We start from the raw sequence: 20,843 nt of genomic DNA, 5'->3' as shown, positions 1-20,843 counted from the left end.
GCGGCAGGTGGTAGCGGGCAGCTCAGTGAGCAGTGGCTGGAGCTCTATACCTCGAAACCGGGATCGCCGGCCCTGCAGCGACGCCCCAGGCCACCGGCAGTACTGCAGCTCCCGCGCCGCCCGGTCTACCAGTCGCGCATGCCCAGTGTGACCATCACTGCACGCTCCAGCAGTTCCAGCAACTGCAGGAGTTACGCCTTTGGGCGCACCAGAGACTGGATCGTCACGGTCCAGCGAGCGAGGGCTGCAGGAAAGTGGTCCACAGACCCAGCGCCTGACATCCCTAAGGGAAGGTTGCTCCTAGGAACAGCATCTCAGAGACCCGAGGTAATCTGCCCAGGGTCACACAGCTGGGAACAGATTCTACAGGTTCTATTGCCGGCGTCTTGCGACTTGGTCTTCAGAAAAGCCGCATCATTGAGCACTAGGTTTGAAAAGAACTGGGGCAGGCTGTTCCTGTACGTCTTTCAGTTTATGCTGTCTTAAAGCGCCTGAGATTTGAGTGGGCATGGGAACGTTGGTGTGAACACCCCGGCCTCTGTGCAAGAGACCATGTCTTTTCCAAGGGGCACTCACCGTGAGGTTAGTCATATAGTAGGAAGTGCTAGCCGCCACTAGAGAAAATATAACCGACTGGTGTGGTGTGTAGTAAAGAACAGAGCTATGGCCAGGCTGACAGGACGCAAAGGCTCATGGATTCCCTCTTTTGGTCCACCTGTTCTTGGCAGAGTTTGAAAAGAACTACACCTGAAGGTGCAGCTTTCAAGTACCCGCAAGCTCCAACTCCCCGCTGCTCTTCCTTTCTTCCCCAGGCATCCCCAGCTCCTCCCCCCCCCCCCCCCCCTTTCAGGTCTTTGTGCTGCCGGTGGCTCTTTTCATCAGCACACCACCAGAAATACCATTCCTGGGAGCCTTCCACTGTCCCACCGTCATCCTTCCTCCCGCTTTGCGTTCGTCCCAATCTGACTGCCCAGTTTCATTTCCCTTTGTCATAAAGCATTACTGTACAGGTTTGTGCAGCCACAACCCTGTTCAAAGTGACTGTCCCCTGAGGGAAAGTCAACCCTTCTGGCTGAGGCTCTCCCCTCCCATCATCCAAAGACTGGTACATTCACGCCTCTCCTACAGCTGGCATTTACGACAAGGAGGGAGGTCGTTTCTGAAGACTGTGTGACATAGATTTGTTTAGCATTTCTGGAAGTTAGAAGTAGGAGGGTGTGGTGGCATTCACCTCTAATCCCAGCACGTGGGGTTCGCCTGAGTTGGAGGCCAGCCTGGTCTACACACTGGATTCCATGCTAGCTAGGGGTACATAGATACTTTGTCTCAAACAAAACAAACAAGCCTGATGGGTCAAGCTGTCTGCAGGGTCACGTGCCCTCCAAAGCTTTCAAGAGAAGTGGATCCTTTTCTTAGCTCTTGCAGCATCTGGCCTCCTCTGCTGGTTTTGATTGACTATGCAAACATAATCCCAGTTTCTGCCCGGTTTCCATGTTGTCTTCTGTGTATCTATACCTTTCCTGGCCTCTCAGTTTCTTTTGTCCTCTTCTTCCAAGGACACTTACCGTACTGGGCAAGGACCCACCCTAATGACTTCATTTTAATAGGGTTTCATGCATAAAGACCTTTTCCCAATAAGGCCCCGTTCACAGGAACCATGGCAATGGACTTCAGCGTCTTTCTGTAGAGCACAATTCAATCCACATTGGAAGGGATCTTGGGCAAATTATTCTAGAGGGTGAGGAAGATGGAGAGAAAGAAGGCGTGAGTGGCAGGAACAGAATGTGCAGCTGAGAATTTCTGATTAACTCACCCCCTGCTCCCCGTCAAGAGACTCTGGAGGAGTAACACTTGAACTCTTGTGGTCTCATGAAACCCAGTCTGTACCCTGGCTGGCCCTTTTCCCAGGCTGCACATACAGCATCTCCAAATCCCCTGCAAAACAGCTTTATCTCACCGGAACCTCTGAGAATTGCAAGACTTTTCAGACCCTTCTCATCTGCCTGGGGCTGTGACAGTCTAGACCAGGGCTTCCCAACCTTCCTAATGCTGTGACCTTTTAATGCAGTCCCTCGTGCTGTGGTGACCCCGAAACCATAAAATCGTTTCGTTGTTTCTTCACAACCACAATTTTGTTACTGTTACGGATCATGATGTAAATATCTGATATTCAGGCTGACCAATGTACAACTCCAAAGCAGGGGAGGGCCAGAGCCGCAGGTTTGAGAAGCACTGGGCAAGATTCTGTCTAGTTAAACACTGATAGCTGCCTGTGGGAGCAGTCCCAATGGATTTTACATGAGAAACCAAGGTTCTGGCAGGATAGTGAACAGGCCTATAGGAACGAACTCCAGAGAAGCTTCCAGACAACCCAAAGGCAGCCTTCTCTCAGTTCCAAGTGACTGAGGAAGATGGGACTGTGATGTATGGGTAGGAATGACAAGGGGGGTGCAATGCTTTGAGCTGAAAAATTCTCTAACCCTTGGACTTCTGGTTCTTCAATACATAACTGATTTTCCTGAGTGTGGTTCCTTGTGTCACTAGGGGTTCTCAGGCATGACCAGGACAGGCTCTCAATGTTCTCCTCATCATTAGCCTACTCTTGAGGGAGACTTTGAACTCTGGACCCATTTGTTTTTCCTTTAGCTTAGCAGGAGGGAGAGGGAGAGAGAAAACAGGAGAAGCTCCCTTATCAGGGTGTGGTCAAAGGCATTGCCTCACCGACTTGCTCTCTGCCCAGATTTTCTATGTCCAGCGTCTACTCTTCCAGGGACTGGGGGCCTGCCCAGCAGTTGGTATTGTGACTGCCTGCTCTTCCCAAACTCCATTCACCCACACATTAGATTTTGCCAAAGCCCTGCATCTTCTCCCAGCTTACTATCCATGTCTTGGAGCTGACCTCCACGGCCCAGAGGAAGGAACAGGAAACCAGTCTTGGCTTTCTTTTCTTTCTAGAGCTTTGAAGAGAACGTCTGCCTCGTCCATGGAGGATCTGTATTTCACAGCGACACTGTTCCTTGCCACCATCTGTTCTTGCTGGAGTGGGGGCAGCTTTATTTTGTGGGGAGCGGCATCGGAGTTGCTGACTGCGCGGGGGAAGGGGGGTGACCATGTGATTCCCTTCATCCCTCAGATTTGGGGTAGTCTCTTATCCAGTAGACTGTAGGTGCGCACCTCTGTGAAAGGGGGTCGTTTACCTGCTTACATGATTGGAACGCGGGAGGTAAATGCAAACTCCGGCACTAAAAGCTCGTAGCATCTGCTGACTGTTCCCCCATCAATCATGTCCCTGCTTGGACTGTCACAACGTGCACTAGATGAGGTCTTATACGTCAAATACAATCTTCTCAGCTTTAGAAATGGCTTGAGTCTGCGCTTCCATATCTAAGGCCCAGCAGCAAGCTGTATCCAAATCTAGGGCTGCGGGCCCAACTCCTTCACTAGGACGCTCCAGGAAGCTATGATGACTGAGGCTTGTCATTGCTTCACTTACTTGCTGGAGAACTTCAAGCTCCTTGAGGGTAAGCACCAAATCCACCCTCAGCAGACAGGACCCAGCGCAGGACAGACACCCATGGATGTTCTACTAGACCCAAAGGGAAGAGGGTTCAGTTCTTTCCAGAGGAGGCTGCGGAGCGTGCAGGGCTGAGCGATGCAGACACTGCACTCTTTTGGTGCAAAGGACTATATTCAAGCCCCAAGCTCAGAGCCCACAGCCCAGGGCAGGGAAGGGGCAACCTCAGGAGCCCGCCTCTCCGCGGCAGTCGCGCCGCACTACGCACGCGCGTCGCCGGCCCGGCTCCGCCCCCCGGGTAGGGACCTACAGCGGGCGCGGCGGCGGCGGTCTGCGGGCGGCAGCCGGCGGTGTAGGTTCCTGTCCGTCCGCGGGGATCTGGGACCGTGCGGTGCCGCGGCGTCCGGGTGAGTGGCGGTGCGGGACCTGGGCGGGCGCGGTCGGGTGTGGCTCCACGGTCCCACGAGCTCGCCTCCGGCCCGAGGCGCCTCCCGTCGGGCTAGGCGGGTCGGGTCGGAGACCCACGGCCCATCCTGCGGCCTTTGTGCAGCGCCGGCTCAGCCTGGCGACTCTGCGCGCCGGGTGGCTGAGCCGGCTTTTTAAATGATGCCTCAGACCCGAGCAGGAAGTGTCGTCAGGAGGCCATTTTTAAAGCCTCTCTGCCTCAGAGGCTGTCTTGAGGCGGCTTTAGCTTTCGGCTTTTGGAAGACACCCCATCTGCGTCTGGCTGACCCTCAGGAGACGCGACAGTGCGGGCTCTCTTGTACCCGCGCCTCGCTCAGCGCCGTGCGGCGCCCTGGCCTCGCCCGGGAGAGCGTGCATCCCTGCGAGCGCGCCAACAATAAACTTGAGGACCACGCTGGCATTGTCTTTGGAGCGGGTGTCGGGGTGGGCCTGCCCACAGAGGACCTAATCGTGGGTGGGATGCGGCTGGTGTCACCTTTTGTGGGACAGCTCCATCACAGCTTTTCAGTTTGATCTTGTTGCTTGGGGTTGAGGGTGGATGCAGATGAAGGCTAGGGAAAGGGTGCAGAAGAGGGGAAAGACCCAGTGCAAAGTTTATGACCCGAAAAGGAAAAACCAAAAGATAGAAGAAGATATCGAACACCCCTTATGATTGTTGGGGATTTGACATATCCTTTTAAACTACTTCTGCTCTTAAAAAATAGAATACCAACGATATTTATCATAAAAACTTGAAACATCAAGCACATTGTCCTATTGAAAAGTAGCCTACCAACCCAACTCAATGTTGTGTTTGAGGCCTTAAAAACATTACCTTAAGTTTAGAATTGAAATCGCCTTATAAGAAAATTCTCTGGGTGCCAATAACTTGCAGCACTTGGCTACAGAAGAGAAGCCAGCTCGCTTGGAAAAGTGTCTCTGTCCCTCTAAATTGCACAAAGTTAAGCCCAATCCAGGACTGTACAGGAGAGCATGCCCTTGCTAAGGATTCTTGAAGCCTGGTAAGTATGTTTGAAGCATCATATCCAGCTTTTTACATTGTAGGCATTATCTTTATCCAATACAAGCATTTATTAAAGATTTTTTTTTTGTCTTGGATCTGGTAGTGAGCCCTGATAAGGCTAACACATATGACAGACCCAGCCATGTTATAGTGGTGGCTATCGAAGAGTAAAGGAGAGCCTTGCCTTGTTTCTTGGTTTCCTCCCGAATCGCTGATTTTCATGCCCATTTAAAGAAACCTGTATATTCTTTCTTATCTATCTGCCCTTAAATAAGAGGGTCTGGGACATTGTTTGCGCAAGGGGCAGAACAAGGAGCAGGTTAATAATTGTCGCTGCGAAGGCTGCCATTTTCTTCGCTCCTTCCCTTATCCTCTGAGCCAGTCTAACGGTGGGCTTTTCATGTCCAAGTCTGCTGTGGCTGGGGTCAGCGGGGTCCTGCCCAGTGATGATTTTCCCTGCCTTGATTGTTCCTAAACCGCCTTTGATCTCCGCTGCATACTGTTGCTACCCTGCAAATCCAGCTGCCTGCAGAGAAGTGGCTGGAGCCATCGAATCCAGACCACTCCTTCACGGGTGGGAGTGGGAGACACAGGATAATCTGGGAAGGTTTCTGAACCTGTCATGTGCCCTACCCCAGGAAGGGCGCCATCCATTGCATTTAGGTCACAGGGTTCCTGGGAACCCTTTCTCTTTAAGCTTAGATTGGCTGCCATTGAGAAGCACTTGGAAGGTTTATTCATTTTGTCTTTCCTACAATAAATGTATCCAGGAGACCACAGCTTGCAGATCCCACACTTATACCCGAGTGTCTGACTCTGTTGCAGGCCTATTGGCGCAGCCCTGGCTTCTGTGCCTACATGTCTATACCAGGGCCTGACGTCCTGAGACCTATGGTCCTCAGTATCTGAGAAGGCCTGAAAAAGAAGGAAGAGCCACCGAGACTTTCTACACTCTTGACTTCTGGGCCTGGAAGAACAGTGCCCAAGAAATCAGGGATCCTGGCTGCGACCTGCGTTCACAAGACAAGAGTTTGGACTGAATGCTGGCTGCTATCACTTCCCTCGTCATTGTGACCTAGAAAAGGCACATACCACCACCTCCAGGCCTGTCGTTTTGAAAGAAGCAGGTAATTGAGTTTTGCTTCAAAGCATGTCCAGTCACAGAGCCTGCCCCTACAGGCACCCTTCCTGACCAGAGTCAAAGTGCTGTGGCATGAGCCAGTGGCCAGCCACTGAGAGCACCCTGCTCAGCTTCCTGATAACAAGATCCACATTGAATTTTCCCATTTACTTCCGAGTCCAGTCAGACTCCTTAGGGACAGCAGCCCGTACAGAGGTGGGGCTAGTATGGTCTTCGTCTGTGCCTTTTGTACGTGGCCATGCCCAAATACTGTGGAGGGAGAGTGGGAGCATTTAGATTACTGAGATCTTCATACCTAGAGAGCACCTTGGTGTTTCCAAGGTTGTGTTGCAAAGCCTTGACTCTTGTGTTTTTAGGCCCTATCACTACCCTGAGGCTGTGGCCTAGCCCCACCTCTACTGTGAGGTCTACAGGGTAACGAGTTTTCCTTGCCATCCCTACTACCCTGCACCTGTAATACGGGTGGTCTCCAACCCAAGTTGCATATTAGAACCTTTTTTTGGTTTTTTGAGACAGGGTTTCACTGTAGCTTAGAGCCTGTCCTGGAACCAGGCTGGCCTTGAACTCACAGAGATCCTGCCTCTGCCTCCCCGAGTGATGGGGGATTAAAGGCGTGTGCCACCACTGCCCAGCTTGGACCATTTTCAAAGCCTTATAGACTTCTTTCTGGATTCTGCCCTGCCCCTGCCAGTATCTCAATTGCAACCTTGTCTGAGGAATAGGACTCGGGCAGCAGCAATTCTCAAAGCTTCCTCAGTAACTTCCTTTAAACACTGTGGCCTTATCCAGACCATATTTGCCTTAATGTAGGCAAAGCCAGTGATTCCCCTGTGTGGAAGGAAAGATTTCTTCTCTTTCATTAAACTCTCTGGTCTACAAATTTAGGGGTTTTTGAGGCAAATAAAAGGAAACGAGGGAACTACAAAAATGTTGTTCATACTAAATATCTTTAATGAATATTTAAATGTTTGAAATCCGAAATTTGTACCTATTCCTTATAATACCACTTGGTCGTGTGTGTGTGTGTGTGTGTGTGTGTGTGTGTGTGTGAATGTGTATGTGTGATCTGATGCTAATAAGCGTATTTGCTCATTAGCGTTTTCTTTTTCACATTTAAGCTACAAGTTTTAAACTCAAAGGATTCCAACCCTATTCTTACTCTTAAACTGTCGGGAGAAGTAATGCATAAAATCCCCTTTGTTCTCTGCTGTAGAGTTTGCTGATGCTCTCTGCAGAGCCAGTTCCTCCTTCAGTCCTGGGGAGCAGTACCTGGGCGCTCCTCGCTGCCTAGCAAGTCCTTTGTGTGTGGACCTTTCCCTCAGCCACCTCTTTTGTTCATTCTTACAGTTTCTGCTCCTCAGAGCTTTACTGGACCCTTCGACTTAAAGGAGTCTTGCCAAAATGTTGGCATTTCCTGACAAGACAGGCTCTTTGGTATTAGCCGTTTGCATTTGGTTTTTGTTCGTTCATCCTCACATCAGCCATGTGGTCAGTTGTCCCACTTTTACAACCGCAGGAACTGTTAAGCTAGGTTAAAAGTCTAGAAAACCACACAGCTGGCTAGCTAGCAAGCCAGAGACCCACCTGCCTTTTGACCCTTGACCTTGGTTTCTCAAGATCCTGTGCTCTGCACTCTTAGAACTGTCCAGCACTGAGAAAGCAGCTAGGCTGTCACAGCCGCCTGGCTCCGTTCTGTTGCCCCAGCAATACACCCACTTTCAGAAGACAGTGGGATCCCCGGGGGCGATGTGTTGTCAGTGACATTTGCACACGCTTTTTGTCATCCAGGTGGCAGTCAGTCTTAATCATTCCTGAGTGCAAAGTGCTTCAGCATGAAGAGTCCATTGTGTGATTTGCATTGCCTGTTTAGGCCGCTTTCCCACCTGCCCAGTTCTGATTTGTGGTCATTGAAGTACTCACCCAGGCGGTGACATGACACGCTTTTTATAAGTCTAATGTTGACATCTTCCCCATCCACACGCCACTGGGCATTATGGGGTCAAATAGTGCTAAAGGGATCACTGAGAGGGACAGGCGAGATGAGTCATAAGCAGAAGGAATGCATAGGTACGGCTTGTGAGTGGCACCCTGTCCCTTGCCTGGCAGTGGAGAGAAAGAAATCACTTCTCAAAGGATCCAGCCAGTAAGGGCTGAAAAGTTAAACATCCAGCAGATCCTTTGTTCTTCCTGTTCAGAGCACAGTCCCTGCCCTAGTGATGGATGTGGACGGAGCCACAGTAAGGAATAGTTCTGGATCAGAATGTCTACAGAAAGCTACTTGAGTTTGTTTCCCAGTCAAAACAGATATAGCCAGTCATCCATCCTGTGCGCCAATGGGTGTGATCCAGTATCCAGCTACGTTCTTTCCTCACTGACATCTGGATGGGACATTTGCTGCCCACCTGTGTCAAGAGGGTAGGGAAAGGTCACCTGGTTGAGTAACTGACACCATTGCCAAGGGTAGTGTGCAGTGTCTTTTGTCTCATGCTGAAAACTGTCCTATTACCACTGAAGCTGACAAACAGTTTCTACCAGGATCAGTTTAGGCTGTGCAACCAAAAAGAATTATGTTCTGGAGAGAGCCATGGTCAGGCAGCTGAGAAACCAATGCTTGGCATAAGGTCTTCATTAAAAATGTAGAGTAACATTGAATGAGCCCAGGTGAGTCAGGGGCTCTCCCAACACATGGCACCTGCATTGTGGTAGCTCCTCTTACTGCCGACTGGTGTCGGCTGGGAGCAGCGTGCCCAGTTCACACACACTGCTCTTTAAAACCCTGCATTGTTTCTCCAAGGATGATGTGGGACCTAGGCTTCCACGCTAGCCCTCTCTGATCTGTTGGACACTAGTATGCATTAAAGTGCCATACGCTTCCTTCTGAGTGATGGGCGCAAACTTTGTCTTTGACTAGCTTTTGTGTCACTGAACTGGAGCTTCAGGGTAAAGTTTTTACACTTACGTTCCTCTAATAAGTGTGTAAGAAATCAATACAAGTGAGTTCAAAAGAATTCTGTTAAAGATGCAGGGGGGAAAAAACCTCACCCTTAGTGCATGCAAATAAACTCCCACCCCTGCCTCAGTGCAGAGACCAAGTTTATGGTACACAAAACTATACATGAAGGTTGCTATAGATAATTGTGTTATTTAAAGGCTTCTTATATCCTGCTAAGTCATTTATTATGGGAAACAGTGTTAAATGGATGTCCTACTGTGCCATTAAGTTAATAATGCTGAGCTCTTCTGAGTTATCTGGGGAAAAAAAAATGGAGTTTTGCCCTAGGAGCTGTGCCTTTGGAGGTCAGTGGACTCTGCTGCTGACATGTGGGGTGCCTTCAGCGCTAAGTGCATGCATGTACAGTCCTCTGTCTGCAGTGTCTTCTGTCATCCAGTCCATTGACAGTAACCTGCCAAGGATTCAGCTTTCCAGGTAGTTGGGTGTGAATCAAACGAAGGACCCTGTGTGTAAGGAAGGAGGTATTGGCTGTACCTGAGAAGTGTTATGTCCATTGCAGCCACCGTCCTTCTCCCATTCGTTGCCTCTGCTTACCCTTTCCTTGAGGCATTAAGACTGGAACTGAGTTCTCTCCTGAACTTCAGCATACAAGTTGCAAAGGTTCAGCTAGAACTTTTTAAAGAAACCTCGCTCTTTCCTACTTCGAGGGGGAGAAATGGTGGTATTGTTCTAAGGACTGTTTTAAAGTGTAGAAGACACTGTGAAATGGTTCACAGCCCAGATGTCTGCCTTCTCTGTACAAGGATGTGTGCTGATCAATCTTGTATGTCCATTTGAGAACCCTTGTTCTCAAGGATTCTTAATTTCAAATACAAGTTGTCCCCCAACTTATGATAGTTGAGCCTAGCATGCTGTGACGTCACGCAGTGTAGGTGCAGCGTGCATTCAGTAGGAATCACACTTCTGGGTTTGTTTTTTAACCTTTAATCAGGCTAGCCATGTGCAACACAGCCCTGTTGTGATGTCCGGTGGCAGCAGGGATCTGGAGCTCATGGTCAGCCATGCTGTCATAAGTGTAAGCCGTGAACTGTATCCAAAATTGAAATGACCTACTCATTATAACTATCTAACTGTGTGCTATGCTATGCTGTGCTGTAAGCCTGGTGTATTAAATTCATGTTTCACTTAGCGTATTTTCAATTTGTGGTGGGTCATAAACCTCTCGGAAATTGGGGAGCATATAGAACGGCTTAGATGTTTTGCAGAGATGGTGCCACAGGACCCTGCTGTTCCCCAGCCACTTGGTGCTGGCCTGATTGTTTTAGAGACACTTCTTCAGGATGCTCTCTGCTTCTCACTAACTGTCACAGACCTGCTGGCTAAATCCACTTCAAGTCTTGTTAGGACTTGAGAACATCACTGCTTCCCTACATGACTCTTTGAGACTGTGAAAGTGTGAAAACCTGAATGTGTACCAATGTAATCCTGGCTGGTGTGGTTCTTCCCCTGCAGGAAGCTTTGCAGGTGGGCTTCTCTGAGAACCACTTCAGTTAAAGTTTGCCTAAAGAGGTGCTGCATTGAAAGCATCAACAAGCAAACCATGGGGGGCCAGGGCTTCAATTAGCGCCCCCACCAGCACCACTGCCACCTACATTAGAAGTTTATCAGGCTGGTAGATAAGAACATTGGGTAGGGACCAGGTGCAGATCTTTGGAACAGAACTGAGAACGAAGGACTGCCTGGCAAGAAACAGGCTGGGCTGTGCAGGTTACTGACTGGCCCATCAAGAGTAAGTCCTTTGTTTCCCTGAAAGTCAGTTGAAGATAAGTTACAGGGAAGCGTCTTCATTTTTATCTCAGGGTACATTGTTGACAATGAGAACAGAATTCACCTGAAGAGGGAAGGATGTGGGAGCTCAGAGGATCCTCTGTGTCCCAGGTGGAGGTGTTCAGAGGGCTTGAACAAGTCTGGGATCTGGCGATTTCAGCCGTGGCTTTTGTCAGGGTTACCCGGTGCCTTAGCTGATGCTGCTTTAACAGCCGCATCTCCTGAGAGGGAATACATCCCAGGAATGTCGGTGTCTGCATGTCTCGTAGGCTCCTCCAGTTTCAGGACCACTGGACATGAGCCCTATTCCCTGACTTCAGCCTCTGCATTCTATGGCTCTGTGGTTTTCCAGGCTCTGCTTGCAGTTGTGGTGTCTGCACAGAGTTGCTGGCGAGAACATCTTGAAGATGCTCGTGTTGCTAAATTATAAAGTCTGGTTTCAGAGACCAGCAGCCTCAGGCTTGGGAAGCTAGTCCAGGCTTATGCCCTAGAGATGAGCAAACAGGTGCACATAGGTCACTGTGGAGGTGACTTTGTGTATGGCAGGAGTACTAGGAGACAATGAGGAAATTTGTTCAGATGTTGCGGGCGTGGTTTGTTTGTTTAGGATCATAAAAGACCAGCTTCCAGGAGATTCCAAGCAAGTATTGTTGGGCTTGTAGTTTGTATCTTCCAAGTAAAGTTTCTATACGTTGTATATTCCCAGTCACCATGTAACACGCGCATGAGCATGATGGATCTTACTTGTTCTAGAAGATACGTGTTTCTGCTCTTGTTCTAATCCAAGGCACTGTGGCCCACAGCTGCCGTTTAGTCCGTTATAGGCTCTAGTCCTCTCGCATCACTGCACGCCATTGAATATAAATCTGAGTGTCGTTCCACTAACCCAGTCCCTCTCCCAGCTCTGTCACATATGCAGGAAGAACTGCCATCCTGTGAGGCTGTGTCCCATTCTGATCATCCTGCAGCCCCCACACCTCAATTTCTTGCTAATTCTCCAAGTGCTCCAGGCCCTCTCTGCTTGACACATCCTTTTTTTTCTGGACTTCCACAGAGCTCAGTCCCTGGCTGCCACAGGTCTGTATACAGATGTGGCTTCCCATTCTCAGTCTTTTCCTGGATGCCCTCCTTCCGCCAATCCCTCTGTCTCCTTGGATGAACTCCCTATCCTCTTCACCTTGCTTTTTGATATTTCTTTACCAGGTTTTTTTTTTTTCTTAAACTGTCATTTGACCACCAAATATATGAACCACACTCCCAAATGTGGACTTCATAAGTGGAAGACAGTGGTACATAGTTTTTAAACATTTTTAAATTCTTCGCATGTAAACACATGCCACGGAACATATGTGGTAGTTAGAGAGCAACTTCCAGGAATGGGTCTTCTCCTACTATGTGGGTTCTGAGAGTGGAACCCAGGCCGTCAGTGTATTTACCCATTGAACCATCTCTTGATCACTGCCCTTCAGCTTACGGACAGAGCCTCACACCTGATGGAGGCCCTGAAGATGGTAAAGAAATCGCTATGTTTGAGACAGTGTTGCTGGCTTCTCCACTTGTGCAAACCGAGTGGGTGTGTGAATAAGAGTTGCTATAATGCAGGTGCATGTGTGAACAACTGACCATAAGACCTGTCTCCACCACTTGGTGACCCACACGTCAAGGCTGAGCTGGCAGTGTCTTCTATGATGTTTTCTGAGGATCATCTGAAGCTACCTGTGGTCACTGTCAATAAACAAAACATTCAGAGGTGATCCTGAGCTACTGGTGAGAATCCTCCAGGTAGCTCTGGCTCCCAGTTGATGTGGGCTAGAGAATGTTCCTAGTTTAGCCTTGCCAACATGCTTGTGTTTGTGTTTGTCCTTCTAGACTCTGTGGGGATTCCCTGTGACGTTCCCACAGCGTCATGCCGGCACAGTGGAAATAGTGGTAGCTTAGCCAAGCTATGAGCCTCTGTACTAATCATGCTTTATGGTCTTTTCCTGTAGTGTTGCCTGGAAACAGAATTGAAAGCATACTGTGGTTCATGTATTTCCTGTGAAAGGACACAAAACGTGATTGATCGTTACGCATTTGCCAAGAAGTGTCTGCGGCTCCACCAGTCACTGGGTGTGCGAAGAAGGATGTCTGCAGAGGACTTTATCAAATGACATCTTCGATTTCAGCTGGCTATGTGGGTATGCAGATAAAGAAGATGAAGGACATCGGAGAACAGCTGTATACCACACAAGTGAATGGTGGACCAAGTTCTTTGACCATGTCTCCCAAACAGCCTAGTTGTACTAGAGCAACTCGGCCAGACAGACAGGAAGCACAAACCTTACTGTACCAAGGCTCAGAGGCTGAGACAGCCACACTGACCATTGCTACCTGTGTACAGTGCAAAAGTGTTCATAAGATCCCGCCTCAAGACTTAAGGAAGGGCCCTGGACAGAGCCAGAAGGAAGACGCTTTTGTCTGCTTCAAATGCAGCATTCACACAATACCTACCCAGCTTCATTTTGTGAACAATAACCCCGCTGCTGTTCTTGTCAGAAATGAGACCGAAACCATCTCAAGCCCTGTAAATAACAAATTTAAGGTTAGGAACTTCAAGCCGGGGAAATTCTACTGTGACAAATGTCGCTTCTCCACAAAGGACCCGCTGCAGTACAGAAAGCACACACTGCAGCATGAGGAGATCAAGTTCATCTGCTCCCACTGCAGCTACATCTCCTACACGAAGGGCGAGTTCCAGAGGCACCTGGTGAAGCACACAGGCGTCTTCCCATACCGCTGTGAGTACTGTGACTACGGCGCTATCCGCAATGACTACATTGTCAAGCACAGGAGGAGGGTCCATGAGAGGGCCGGTGCCAAACGACCATTCAAAACCGTTGCCAAGCTGGAGCCCAAGAGAACCAACATTGCAAAGCAAAGCACAGAACTCTGGAAGGCCCCCAGTCCCAGGACTACCTTCCAGAACAAGTTGTCAGAGCAGCTATCTCGGTTCTCTCTCCACACAAACAAAGACAAGACACACAGCGTGATGCTGTTACCTGAGCTAAAGAAGTACCAGAAAGATGTAGTGTGTATTCCCAACAAAATGGCCCTGTCAGAGCCAAGCGAGGTGAGCCTGTTAGGGAATAAGAATAACGTTGAGGTGGAAGTCCTGTCCCCCTCGAAGGAGCCTGTGCAGGCGGGTATGCCGCTGACAGTCATGGCTCCCTCGGAGCTGGTGGTCCCCACCAACTGTCTAGCCCAGTTGATCGATGTGAAGGTTGTCAATGGCACACAGCAGCTGGTGCTTAAACTGTTTCCGTTAGAAGAAAACACCCGCCTTGACACAGGCAAAGGAGATGGAGGGAGCTCCATCTGTACTATTACAGAGAAGGGCTCAGGGGGACAGAGAAAGATGCTCTCTACAGAAGCAGCGAGGTCGCTAGCAATGGAAGGGAATGCTGGAGAGTTTGTGGGCCTTGATCGGCTGCACTCTTTAGTGCAGAAACAACTAAAAAATGTGAAGTGGGTCAAGTCTTGCAATTTCTTCATGCCCAGTTCTGGTGTGCCCAGTAATCAAGACTCTTTTCTCAGCTCCGAGACGATTAAAGATTTGCAGAAAACTCACAGTTTGTGTCCACCTAGAGCCCTTCCCTCTGCTGTCTTAAAAGGCCACTCTCCAGCCTCTGTACAAAGCAGTGTTTCCTGCGGTCCTGGAGCCACAGTGAACCCTTTCTTGAGTAAATCAGCAGTTCCTTTGGCTGAAGAAGGAAGGGGTTCCCACAGTGACTCCCGGCAGCTCCTTCCCCTCCCCTCGTTGCCTGCAAAGGTTCCCTTCTCTGGAGAGAAGGGCATTCTGCCTAGAGGTGAAAGTGACTTAGAAGCCAGGAATCGGACTAGTTGTCCTGAAACAATGGTTCCCGCTGACAGGAAGCTGGAAGACAAACAGGTAGAAAACAAGGCAGTGGGAAATACAGGCCAGGTTTCCTCTGCACAGAAAAAAGAGTACTTACACATAAACATTACTGGGGAAGATAAACTGAGGTCCCAACAGCCTGGGGATCAGCCTGAACAGCCGAAGAATTCTGAAAAGACAGGTAACACATTTGAGGGTCCAATCATCTCGTCAGTATTTTCTTTGAGCTCTGGATCTGAAAATGTGCCAGAGGGCATTAAGTGGAATAATTCAACAACCAAAATAAAGTCCATCGAACTGCTTCGCAGAAAGATCGCACAGTTAATTGAGTCGTGCGGCAAGCCCTCCTCTTTGTCTGCCAATGGTGCTCAGCGACGGTCTATAGGGCAGGCACCCAAGCTGGCTTCAAAAGCAGCTCCCAAGGGCAGTCAGGAAATGAGTGTGTCTCTTACTGGCCCTGGCCCTAGTTGCGGCCCTTCCGTAGGTTCTCTCCAAAATCCTCAGAATGAAGGCAGTGTGGCTGGCAGCGGGCAGCTTGCTCAGCAGCAGATCTGCCCCAAGTTTGCCAGTGGTGACGATGGGAAAATGGAGAGCAGAGTGACCAGAAAGACTCCTGTAGCGACTCCAGTGCTGATCCCCAAAGGGGCCGTGTTGAGGGTCCTGAACTCTTCTGAAGATGCCCGGATCATCGAGGCTACCTGCGACACACCTGTCAGCATACCCTGCAGTGAAGCCCAGTTAGAACCGCTTCCGTTCTGCCCTGTGAAACAGACCAGCTCAGGCTCCCAGCCCTTGGCATGCAGACGCGGGTCGGCAGACATGTCCCCCAATCTGGAGACATCTCTTCGGCCCAAATCTAAAAAGGAGGACTCTATCTGCGGTAGTACCCCTAAGAAAATCATCCCTGTGTACAGCACACAGACAGGGAACAATGACTCCAGCAGGCAAGGGAGGCCCATTTCTAGGAACCTAACCCTAAGCAAGACTAAAACCAAGCAAGTGAGCTCAGCCAAGAAAAAAAGCAAGCTGCAGGCGGATCCCAGCCACGGCCTCAAAGACCCTTCCTTCTTTCAGGTCGCCAGGCAGCTGCGACTCATAGCTGCCAGGCCAGATCAGTTGATCAAATGTCCCCGTCGGAACCAGCCGGTCATCGTACTAAACCATCCTGACGTGGACTCCCCCGAAGTGAGCAACGTGATGAAGGTCATAAACAAGTACCGAGGCAATGTCCTCAAGGTTGTGCTCTCTGAGAGGACTCGGTATCAGCTGGGCATCCGGCGGCACCACGCTCGCCTGACCTACCAGACCGCAGACGAGGCAAGCCACATGAAGAGGCAGATGATGCTGAAAATGAAGCTGAAGAAGGTTCACAAGAACAACTACCAGGTGGTGGGCTCCCTGCCCGATGACCCTGCCCAGTGCGTGTTTAAGTGCTGGTTCTGTGGGCGGCTCTACGAAGACCAGGAAGAGTGGATGAGTCATGGCCAGCGGCATCTGATAGAGGCCACCAGAGACTGGGATGTTCTTTCTTCAAAGGGCAAATGAGTCAGAATTGGTCTTTGAAGCAAATTGGTTTTCTTCTAGTATTTGTGGCTTAGGGTCGCACCCTAGACTCTCGATGCAGTAGGAGGGGTTTGCTTTTTTCCCAGAGTCACCATAGAAAGGTTGAGAGCCCCTTACCTGAGCTCTGTGGCTGGGCTAGGAGAGGTGGGAGACCCCTGAAATTCTACTGTTTTCTGTTGAAAGGAAATAACGCTCTCCACAGGTTTTCGGTGGGATCTGAGGCCTTTCTTACTTAGTGTTTATTTTTTTTCTGAATAGACACTTCTTTCATAAACCATTTAGAGGGGCAGGTTTATGATTGACAGGCTTCTTGGATAAATGCTACTGAAGAGATCAGCCTGTGTTTTGGTGCACACCTCCACTCTGATTTTGCTTTGACTCTTTCAGAATATTTGGCACATGATAGAAATTTTCTACTTGATGGGCCATTTTAAATTTGGTTAGAAAATACACTGTGTTTGCCCCTCCCACTCCGAGGACTAACAGTGTTCTGCAAAGCCATGAGCTTCGCTGTCCCTGGTCGTGTGTCAGCAGCAGGTGTTAGCAGAAGAAAAGACAGATTTTTCAGTATTTAGGTTTTGCCTGCTTATTGGTAATAGTTGGGTAGGGGATGTGTAATTGTTTTTTGTTGTTGTTGTTAGGTAAAGAAGGAAAGATACATAAAGTTTAGTCTGCTCCACCAAACATAAAGGGCCACTTTAAAATGTGAAGGAGCAGATCCATTAAAACACAAGCCTCAGCAGTGCCATTCCAAGTGTACTTGAAAGCAGGCTGTGACGGGCCTGCTGTGGCTGGCTTCTCACCCTGGGGTCCGTGCAGAGCCCCACGGGAGGCCACCACTTTTAAGTATAGAATCCTAGGGCTGTTCCCCAGGCCAGAGCAGTTCTCCCTTTGGCCCTTTCTGAGCAGGTTCTCCTGGGGACGAGCGTAGCCTCTGTCTGAGACCCAGAACATTTTTCCTCATGAACATGAACACTAGCGACTTCGGGAATCAACCACATGGAAAGAGAAGCCCTCTGTCTGCAGAGGCGTTAGGAACACTACCCGTTCTCAGTGCGAGGAACGGAGCACTCCTAGTCCAGCCACAGATGCTCTCTTCCTGCTCACCTCGACTCCACTAAGAGGTGTCAAGACCAGCCACTCCACAAGGCACTTGTGCACACTGGGAGAAAGCCTATCTCCTGCATGGGTAGGGCAGCTCAGGCGAGAGGGGACATCACAGGCCACCCCTCTTGAGGCTGTCCATCCTTAAGGACTTAGTGGTGCTGAATGGGACGGGGGTGAGGGCTGGGTAGATAGGAAATGGTTCGGTGACTTCTAGTCTACTGGGTAAGCAGACTTCCTGCCTTTGCCTTAGCACACGGCAAACTCATCCTCTCACAGTTGGGATTATACTCCTTTCAGGTTTGTTTTCATTATAAATACATGGATTTTCTTAGGTATGATTTAATACCTGATCATTTTAATTGATAATTTTAATTTAAAAGTTACATTTTTATATATGTGTATATATGTGTACACATATAAATATTTTTTACCATATGCAAATTGCAACAGCTAATTTTCTGATTTCCTATTTTATAATGATACATGAGCTGGGAAAATATAAAGCTTTTATATTCTAGAAATAATTTATTTTGAAAGAACATTTTTACAATGGTTTCATCTCATTTTTAGAAAATGAAAGCACAGTAAGTGGTGGGAGCTGATTCCTATGAGCAGACGGGAGTAGACAACCGCTGTGGTCATTGTATTGTGGCATGTAGTCATGCTTGGTGCTCGGTGGCTCTGTAATGCAGACATTCTGAGGTCTGATCTGCGGTGCAGCCCGGCACCCTGCGGCTCCAATGTCTCATGTGATGGGACAGACGGGCTATGGGATCCACTCCTTCTCCACCTCAGTGCTGCACAGTTTTATCCCCCGAATGGAGGGGCCAAGAGCTGCCCACAGATCAGCGCCAACAGAATGGTCGCACTCTGCAGCAGCCGCTGCTTTCAAGTATTACCTAAAGCAACTAGTACCTGTGTGGAGCTGGAGTTAGTGAGCAGAAGATGTAGCGCGTCTTTGGGAGATTTCTGGAACTGTGATCCTTGTTGAACAGAGGGCTCCTGGAAGCCCGTAGCGTGGGATAAGCAAAAGCGACTAACTTTCCAGACACAGATCTTTAGAACTAGCGTATCGTGTAGGCAAGTGTGTGGAGGGAGGAGGACAGGAATGTGGTACTTCCATAGTCTTACCTTGACTTTGAAGGATCTAGTCACTACATTTTGTTGATAGTACTTATAAAATTATTTTAAACTTATTTTTTAAGCTAGTCTTTCTTACTTTGGGGGACCAAAAAATGAAAGGATCTTCTTATATTTATGAAATAGACAAGTAGAATGAAAAAAAAAATTAAGCCTCTGTCTCTTAAGTGTCCTCTCAATAAATTATATTTTAATCAAAATTTTATCTCCAGCCCAAAACATTTTGTGAGCCCCCATCATGGGCCGTACACTGTTGAACTAAACTAAACATGGTGTATTGACCCTCCAAAGTTCCACCCCCCCTTTATTTAGAATTATAAGCCACCCCGGAAGATGAAGGTATAGTGTCGTTTAGCCTTCAGAATGACTTTTGAGTCTGTGAATGTCTTTATGAGCAGAAAACAAAACTTTGTCTGAACATGTCAAGCATTACAGTTCCTGTGTGAACAGTCTGTGTGTCTGCTGCTCTGGTTCTGAAACATGTTTGTATATAGATAGAAAAGTTGGCATCGATTTTGTTTAAATAAAGCAACTTTTAAGATCTTCACTGCTCTCTCACTTCCGACATTAAAACAGGGTGGCTGTGAGACAGAATCGTGTGTGCACTACTGATGTGCGTAAGGGTGGTGCTGCACACAGCACAGGCATTGGATTCTACCAGGGTGTTAAGACACCTTCCCAGACATGCAAACCCTGCTGTGAATCCACACAGCCCTTCTCTTTGGCTTTGCTCGACAGAACAGTGATTTGAAGAGCATCTCGAGTTTCCTACCATGCCCAGTGACCCAAGTGGCCTCTCATGGAAGGGGATTTTGGTGAAGCATGTTCTAGTGCTCGGGCATTTTCACTGAGGCAGTAGCTGCACCGCTGCCATCTTTGGTCCAAATTAGCAGCCCCTGTACCAGATTCCACGTGTAATTGGGAAGAAGGACCATGATGTTTTAAAAAGGACTCCTAATCTCATTGCTCCCTTGTCCCAGGGAGAACTGAGCTTGAGGTAAACATTGGCTACATGAAGGGGGCAGGGGACATAGGTTACATCCACTTAACAATTTGACTAACCAGTTCACTACCTGACTGAAATGAGCTGTCTGGAGGGTTCTTCTGTTTTGACAGTTCCCACATCAGACGTCTTTCGATGAGATGGCCTGCCTGGGAAGTAGATTTAGTCCACCGTAGCACTATCCAGTGGAAGTGTAACACAAGCCACCTGTCAGTAACAAGAAAACGTAATGTCAGTTGGGATTGCTTTGCCAGCGCCTTTAAAATACTTGAGTATTTTCAGTATGCTCAGATTCGGTGCTTTTTTTAAATATATAATTTAGGAATCTGGCCTGTGTTTCCATATTTTAGTGTTGATGTTAAAATGTTCAGCTATAGCCAGAAGCAATTTTACCGGAACACTGAAGTGCTTAACAGAGTGTTGTTTCACGCTGCTTCCATCTTAAGTGGTCACCCTGGCCACATTTCAAAACTGAAGCTTCAAGGATCTGGTATCCTCCTGCCCCGTGCACACAGAGGGGCATACTCACGTTGGCATTTATGCTTATACACTTTAAAAAGCTGGTTAAGACATGGAGAAGAGAGAACCTCAACATAATGCTTAGCACTACCAAAGCTGAAAGTCTGTGTTGCCTTCATCTGCATTCCCTTGATACTAACGAAATGATGTATCGTGCTAGTGCTTGTTAGACTTTTGGTTTTCTGTAAATAACCAGATATTCTGACCATTTTACTAATGAACTGTTAACAGGCTTCTAAAATAAACTAGACTCCATAAAAAGAAATCAATAAATAAAAAGAAATTCTCTTTAGTTTTCTGCCTAAATCGTTCAAACCCTGATGTGAGTCCATGCTACTGTTGTTTGGTTTCAGTTCACCAGAGGGACCACTCTGAACGGTAGGGGCAGCTCCTGTGGTGCCCAGTGGCCTTGGTGGAGATGCCCGTGACTACTTCACCTGCCTGCATGTCTGACCTCTCCAGAAGGTTGTTTCATTTTGTATCTTATTTTAAAAATACTTCCCTACCTTGAAGTCGAGTCCTTAGTGTGAAATTTTTCAAAGTAAACTTCCATACCACAAGTGGGCACAAGTAGAACAGCCTCTCAGTCTCAAGGGGATCCAGCCCAACTCGTTTCCTCTATGAAAAGTATTTGAATCCTAACAGATGAAAATTCTCAATAAGGCCGTTCCAATTGATTTTGCAGCCAGTGCTAGAGTCCAGGATTCAATATG

General features: G+C 48.5%; 1 protein-coding gene across 1 annotated transcript; it reads left to right on the top strand.

The window, feature by feature from the left end:
- The first annotated feature begins 3,589 nt into the window (after positions 1–3,589).
- Positions 3,590–20,353, top strand: Znf518b (zinc finger protein 518B). The gene is made up of 3 exons (XM_041636600.1): positions 3,590–3,921; positions 5,808–6,109; positions 12,892–20,353. Exon 3 carries the CDS (start codon positions 13,050–13,052, stop codon positions 16,341–16,343), a length of 3,294 nt encoding a protein of 1,097 aa, XP_041492534.1. The 5' UTR covers positions 3,590–3,921; positions 5,808–6,109; positions 12,892–13,049; the 3' UTR covers positions 16,344–20,353.
- The last annotated feature ends 490 nt before the right edge of the window (positions 20,354–20,843 follow it).

Source organism: Microtus oregoni, unplaced genomic scaffold, assembly GCF_018167655.1.
Source record: "Microtus oregoni isolate MIOR12 unplaced genomic scaffold, Mior012 000049F_ref0000343, whole genome shotgun sequence".
Classification (NCBI taxonomy): domain Eukaryota; kingdom Metazoa; phylum Chordata; class Mammalia; order Rodentia; family Cricetidae; genus Microtus; species Microtus oregoni.
This window is presented reverse-complemented; position numbering and strand designations above follow the sequence as displayed.